At 39.7% G+C, this 7,720-nt stretch overlaps 1 protein-coding gene across 1 annotated transcript in view; it reads right to left on the minus strand.

The window, feature by feature from the left end:
* Positions 1-7,445, minus strand: part of LOC118339345 (ephrin type-A receptor 6-like) — a 34,883-nt gene extending 27,438 nt beyond the window's left edge. Inside the window, exons 1-2 of the mRNA XM_035676930.1 lie at positions 7,358-7,445; positions 514-638 (exon numbers count right to left, since the gene is read on the minus strand). Of these exons, the coding sequence (XP_035532823.1) occupies positions 514-638; positions 7,358-7,445 (213 nt within the window). The remainder of the gene's footprint in view (positions 1-513; positions 639-7,357) is intronic.
* Between the last annotated feature and the right edge of the window lie 275 nt (positions 7,446-7,720).

Raw genomic sequence — 7,720 nt, forward strand, 5'->3', positions numbered from 1 at the left:
TGCATAACATGGACCAGTCTTTTGGTCAATAAGATGAGAGGAGCTGATGAGGTTGGCTACTATTGAAGCTGACCCCAACTTCAGTTCCTTATACTTCCTGTTCCAAACAATTCTAGATATTTCTGTGCTGCACCAAAATTGTACTTACATCCATGGTGTTTGACTGGCATCCAGTTCCATTATAAGGAAGCATGACAATAATCTGTATGTAGTTCAATCATAAATATATACAATTAACCGAGAAAAGAAAATTTTTGATGATTAATGTTGATACCATGTTATCTGTCCAATAATAATTGAGAACAGTGCGGTTTTAAACGTCCACAAAACATTTAAACACTTCAATGCACAGTCTGTTTGTGCATCATGGATTTCTTAGCAGGATATACAGTAGTTCCAGGTCATGAATATTTGTTTATGTATATGTATGTTTCACGATACAGATATAAAAAATATCGCGGTACCGCCTCACAATTTTAGACTGGACCTGGACATAAGCAGAAGGAACTGTACCTTCTCATAATATTTGATCTCGTAGTCGAGGATGGGCAGTGTTGTTTGTTCGGGTTGTTGCCAGGAGATAGCAATGCTGTTTGGAGAGGCCCAGTCCTTCTTCAGAGCCCCAACTAGAGACGGACCTGGTTTGAACACAAAATATAAAATGTAGACATCAGCTTTAATGTCTTTACTCTAGTCACAAGAATTTCAGTCCAGCCATCCTTGGTGAGTATCTTAAAGAATAAAGTGAATAAAATAAATAGGGTCAATGCAATAGAAATAAAAACAGCACAAGTTCACACAAGCTAACTGATTATAAATGAATGCAATTCCCCTCCAATCATTCTGCTCTTATCTAAATGTTTTTACACAGAAACTTAAGGAATAAACAATTACAAAAATACCAAAAACTCTTTTTGAGTGGGGCCAAATTTAGGTGCGCTGCTTAATTGTGCATGGGAAAGACTGAACACCACTGTAAAGCTTGATAAAATATGATTTTTGAAGTGTCTGCTTGTTGTAGCTCTTCAATTTCAAGGTGACTTACTGATTTGTTAAATTTACTTGAATTTAATCAGCCATGTATTTTGTTGACTGATGAGAACTTCTTAAACTGCAGTCCAGATCATAAAGTTTTCAATCATTAAAGATTACACATACATTTAACACAGCAAGTTAGCAAAACATTATAGACAAGACATCTAATTATTTTAATTTAATGTCATAAAATGATATTAATGAGCATGCAATTGCATAAAGATCACTGGAACAAGCATAAGGATATTTATGTGTCACAGTTTGGAAAGAGTACACTGAGACTAAGTTGTATGGATCAGTGTCCATACTAGTTAGTGCCATCTAGCAGTGAAGTTGCATATTGCAAGCGTGTGGGAGAAACTACGGTGTCCGTGTTACTCATGCAAAAAGTGAAAAGCCCTATCCCAACAATTCATCATTTTCATTTTCAGGTGATTATCCACTAATGAAAACAAACCTATGAATATTATATTCTATTTCTGCCAATAGATCCTCCTAAATGTTACACACTGGACCTTTCATGCAGCGTTATTGTCCAATACTTTGGTTTAGAAGCAGATACCTATAAAACCAATGACATTCCCTTTAACCTCAGGTGTACTTTGTGCCATGTGTTAGCATGCTAATATGCTAAGCTACAATAAGATGATGACTGTATTCAACATTACCTGCTAAATATCAGCTTGCTGACATTGTTACTTTAACCATGGTGCGTGCTGATGTTACCATTTAGCCTAACTACAGACTCACAGAGCTGCTAGCGTGGCTGTGGACAGTCAGTTTGAGAAGAATGTGCACTGAATACTGAGTGAGGAGTTTTTTTCTAAGCTGCAGCCAGTGCACAATGAAGGTGTATTGTACAAAAATAAATCCAATGGCTGACACCCACAGTAGACGTATGTCCACGTTGTCAGCAATAATCATCTTGAATCCATGCTCACACTCAATTAGTCTATTTCAAAATAGGCTTTAGTTTTCAGGTTGGAGGGGAACATTTTTTCGCAGAGCTCTTTCGTTTCACCCATAAGACGATTTTGTTTAATTGAAAATAAGTTGAGGAAGCTACATCTTCTTTTCTTGGACAGAATTGCATTAGCTTTGCTCTATGAATTTCTGCTGGGTAAATAATTGCACTGAGCTCCCAAGAGAGGTCAGCAGATGTAACTGCCCAGAGAGTCATTATTATGTATTATATCATCTAATGTTACAGAGCTGACTCATTATGTGCATATAAAACGTAGGCCTGTTATTCTCATGTGTATTCAAAGTGAAATGATGACACTGACACTATTTTTCTTTCAATTATTTTACAGTAGTGTGGCTGGGGAAGCTGTTTGTAGTCCTCATTTTGTCTGAGGCTGGGTGTTAGGAGAAGCTTTGGGTTCACAAGGGGATCGAGGATGGAGGTTTAGGGTTTGGGGGTTGTGGGGGAGAGTCTTGGGGTTAGGGTTTGGGGGCTGGATAAGATGAGAGCCGTGGGCTGTAGGGGGCTGAGCTTGTTAGCCAGAGACCTACTGCTAAAGAAGAAGCTAAAAGTGAACACCTCTGTTCCTTTCATCCCCCTCTTACTTGCTTCTCTCTTTTCATCCCCACCTGCCTTTTTCTGTCCAATCACTCTCCATCTGTTCGATCTGCTTTATCTCTTCAAAACCTCATACATGGTTGGAGTTTAAACCATGTACCTCCTTCTCCAAATCTCCCTCCGCACTCAGTTGGGAGAAATTAATTATCAGCATATTAGGGAGCAAGAAAAGAAAAAAAGATAAGAGTTCATACTTGGTTGGAAAGGGAATGGAAGGGATGGAGATTGATTTTAAAACAGCGTTTAGCAGAAGGAGAGTAGAAAGGCACAAATTCTCTGGATTAAAGTCAAGCTACAAAGAGTTGAGTATTTAAAAGACAGATTTTAGTTGCCTCCCATGGTGCTGTGGTTCTAATATGATAAGAGCAACATTCAGCTAATCAAAATGGCATTATATTGTATTTGTTAATGTAAAAAGAAGTGTATCAAAAGTAGGATAGCTATAAAAACAACTCTCATTTCACGGAAATGATTTACAAACATGTCGGCTATTTTTCATGTCACCAACTCATGATTACAAATGACTAAAACGTGCAACTAATCGAGCAGCCAACAACTCAATAATTTTAACTGGATCAAAACTTGGTGACCGTTGAAATAGGGCTGGAGGGGTTAGTTGTACTGTGCAGCATTTAGTAAAGAGCAACAGTCACTTTTACTTTAAATACATTTAAATGCTTGGCTTCTCCTTAACCTCCATGTTAATAACCATTTAAAATGTGGTAGGCAGTCTGAAATGCTAGCAAAAATAGAACAACATAATATCATGCGTGAGTGAAAACAGCTAATAATAATAACATAATCAGCAAGCTCAAAGGGCAGGGTGCGTATATGCATACATGTTGGGGTTTATTGTATGTGAGTGCATGTATGTGTGCATGTTTTTATCTTAAATAGAGATTATGGAGCAACTGGAGTAGAAAATAAACCCTCTTTCTTCCAGCAACACAATAAGCCAACGCTGCTGACATCTTATTAGGCGTTATTATTACATATAACCTCTCATATAACCATTTTACTCAGAGTGTGCTCATATCCTCTGCTCTGTCTGTCCTCAGTGGCAGAGAAAATTCATCTCAGGGGGATTTTATCTGATCTAACTCTGTCTAATGAACCACTCTGTTGAAGCTGCGACGTTGCAGGGTTTCCTGCTCTGCTTATGCCAGCTGGGTACAACAGTGGCGGCAGGGAGATGTGGTTTGCGGCTAGAGTCATGCAGTGGAGGCATCAAACTAAGACACAGCAAGATGGCTGGCATCTGCTGTTAGCATATTGGCCCCTGATAGGGAACAATAAACAGCCTAAATACAATCTCCCTCTGACTCACAGATTCAAATCAGCCTCCCACCGCAAGGCACTGCAAAATGCACACTCACACGAGTTGTGCAAACAAACAAGGAAACTCAGTTTGCAGGAGGCACATGCACACAAAACGTGTGCGCACACAAACAGTCGAGAGCAGTATGTTTGTTGGAGAAGCAGGACGACTGTCTGGCTGGCAGAAAATAATAGCCGGCAGAAATGTGGCAGCTCTGCTTGCACGTCAAGACGGAACTCATCATGACACAACACACAGAAATTCCTTCCCACAGCAATCATACAAAACCCATAGTTGGTCTAATTGAGCCATTTCACAAACCTAAAAACAACGCAGTATATTTTTGTTTTCATCTAGGGGCTATATTCTTTACTAAAAGATGCTGAAAAAAGGAAGTCCTTGTTACACACCTGATCATGTTGTCCAGTTCAGTTCTCCTTAATTTCACCTCTGGCTTTTTTTTAAGTTGCTGAGCTCACACTGTGGATGTAAGGTTATGTGATGATGCATGCTGGATTTTACACAATGGATAGGAGTGTGCTAGTATATGCTTTTAGACTGGAATTAGCGCTATGTAGATAGATGTACATTGAATATAGTATTAGCATTGGGTCTTTTAAAAAAATTGATGAGTTAGTCAATGTTGTATAGATCTGTGTTTCTACTTTTTGCACTACGTACCACCTCAAAAAATATTAGGCTCTCCAAGTAGCACCATTATGACCAACGGTAAAATTCTGTAGTGTAGGCTGACCCTATTCGGGACATCTCACGGGACATCTCACGCAGGAGGCAGATTTATTCTTAATAAGATTATTTATTGCTGACAGTTATTGAACCATGAATGAACCAGTACAAGAAACATATATTTTAGAGAATCCTCCATGTACCATAAGTGGCAGCATAGTTTGAGAACAAGTGGTCTATATGTATTGTAATAGACGTTTATATAAGAGCCATGCTACTGAAGCATAGACATCATGTTGTTCCATCATTCCTACATCACAATAATTTCACTTAGACATAATTTTACACAGAGTTCAAACACACAGTCTGTCTCTGTGTGCACAGTGGGTACACACTGTTTATTTCCAAAGAGTGGAGTATGAAACACATCACTGTCTCCAAGATACTTTGAGGACACAGGACACAATGCGGCCGTCTTTAATGATTCTGTATGCGGGTTATTAGAGCTGCAGCATGAAATCTGCCAGAGGAACTCACACTTTTTCTCTGAGATGCAGCACCATTGGAAAGCCATTAGAAACACCAGTCAATTACGATGCCCGATGGATGGATTTTCCAGTCAAGCGTGGTTAAGCTCAACATAAACTAATGGGGAGTCTTTAAATGAGCTTGACCTGCATATGATTTTAATTAGCTTTCCTGCCCTAAAGGCTTCCATTAACTGTTTGAAAAAATCAATAGAGCCAGTATTGATGCTGTGCGAGAGCTTAAACGATGTCCTAACACTCTACTGATTCACAGCCGATAGAGAGACAGGGTAAGAAAGAAACACACATACACAATATAGGTGCCCTTGTTTACAACTGTCATATTGATATGTCTGTCTCCTTTCTAGGTGTCTGGTTGTGTTTGTCTCGCGGCCGACCGAAATTGGTCTTTCAGCATGCGTCTTCATGGGTGAATATAATGAAAAGATTTATGGGAACAAACCCGAGCACACAAGCTGCACAAACATACAAATAATCAATTCACCTGAATTTGATTTGATTGGATTCTAATTAGTTCAGTTCAATACCATCTGACTCAATTCCGAGCACTGCCTGCCATCGACAAGTACGTGGCGTGCTTCAGAAGCACTTCACAGTTGCTTCAGGGAACTAAGGTAATAAATGAATGAATTGAAGCTGTCGCCAACGTTACCACTGGGACCTCAAGTAATCAGCTGGAGCAGTGTCACATTTGTAGAATCTGTAATGTCTGTGTGTGACTGTCTGTGTGTGTTTGTGACTTTGGTTTTGTGTGTGCTGCTTTTACAAACCAAAAGACAAAACTGAAGTGACATGGGGTCTGCTTTGGGAACTATCATCATTACCCTTCATTAATGCTGGAGGTCATTCCCATTACACTGTGGGTCATCTGCTCTCTGTCATGGACTCCAAGCATAAACACACAATCCACACAGAGACCCAACAACAGTCAAATAAACTGTTGGGTCTAATTATAGAGAGTTGATATCCAACTTAAATAAGTGACTGGTCTGCGCATCTCAATCAAGCACAGCATAATTGAAATTGACCTCTCTGTAATCCACACTAGAATTGAATCCCCCAGTGTCTGATTGTTGGACTGTCAAGGTATGTGTTTAAGGAGGACTTTGACATTTTCTTCTTTCATGAGAAGGATGATACCACTCTCATATCTTAAGTATGGAGCTATAGACAGCAGGTAATTACCTTAGCTTACCATAAAGAATGGAAGCAGGGGGAAGCAGCTAGCCTGAGAGAACATCTAGAACTGACTAATTAACATGTGACAAAAAACAGAAGTAAAAACCAACCAACTGCACAAAATGGGCTGACAGTAAACTGTTTGTCAAGAATTAGTTAAACTACATAACGTATGGCCTGCCCCTCTCTCCCTGTCGTTTGGGATTATTTCACCCACGATTCTAACAACAGCCGGTGAGCCATGTGTGGAGGAGACTCGCTGTTAATCAAAACGTTCTAAACCAACGTGGCAGTGAATGGCACCAGCTGATGTGTTTGCTGCTATTCACTCTTGTTTTACCTGGTCCGTGCTTGTAATATATCCACTGTATTTGCGACAGTGAACGTCTGTCTCTCTGTTTCTCTGCAGATCAGTGTGATTGTCACTAGACTGTACAGGAGGGACAGAGCGAGGGGTGATTGTCCACTAGTTAATTGACCTTGGATACTTACTGAGATTGAGAGATGCTTTTCTGAAGCAATGGTGCAAAACACAATGTTACCTCATAGCTTATTTTAAATGAACTGAACAATAGATAGACACCAGCAAACTGAATGGTTCAGATTTTTTACTTGAACCATTTCATCCCTATTTGGGCCTATCGTTGATTTATCGATTGATATTGGGATGTAAAGAGAATGTCAACAAATATACCAAAAATGCCTCTAAAATACATTACCTACCCTAGCTTTAAGCACAGCTTTGCCCAAACTTATCCGAACATGAACTACTCCCTAATTCACTCATTCACTGTTCTACATAATAAACACTCAATAGTTTACTCTATGGTAAGCATAGAGTAAAAGTATTTTTGACACAATATCAATATTTCTTCAAAACGTCCGCTATTGTAATACGTTTGCTTTAAGAACTTTTAGGAGCTTCAGATTTGGTCTTCAAAGATGATGCTTGTCATTGAATAACATCTGTGCATAGGTACATAATGACTGCTTCTGAATCCACTGTACCTGCGTACCATGTGTAGTTCGACATTCCTTCCTCCATCTCCTTCACAACAATCTCCATATAAAGTGCTGCAATTTTCTGGCCAATCATCTACAGCAATCTCTCTTCCTCCTGTGGCGATATGGGCTTCTTTTTCTAGAGGCATATTGTTGCTGCCTGCAGTCTCGGTGAGGAAAAATGGATGTGACCCCTATGACACTAAATAGCTGTCAACCGGATCTAAACTGGGACAGTTTCTTGTTCTCCCTCGGTACACCTGCAATCTCCCCCTGCTGTGGTAGCTGTCTTTAGTATGACAGTGGAGAAAAGCTACTTAGACTCCTTTGCCCCATCCAGATGGTGGCTACAACAGTCACCCGGACCAT

This window comes from Morone saxatilis, unplaced genomic scaffold, assembly GCF_004916995.1.
Source record: "Morone saxatilis isolate NCDOM2014 unplaced genomic scaffold, NCSU_SB_2.0 Contig5, whole genome shotgun sequence".
Lineage (NCBI taxonomy): Eukaryota > Metazoa > Chordata > Actinopteri > Moronidae > Morone > Morone saxatilis.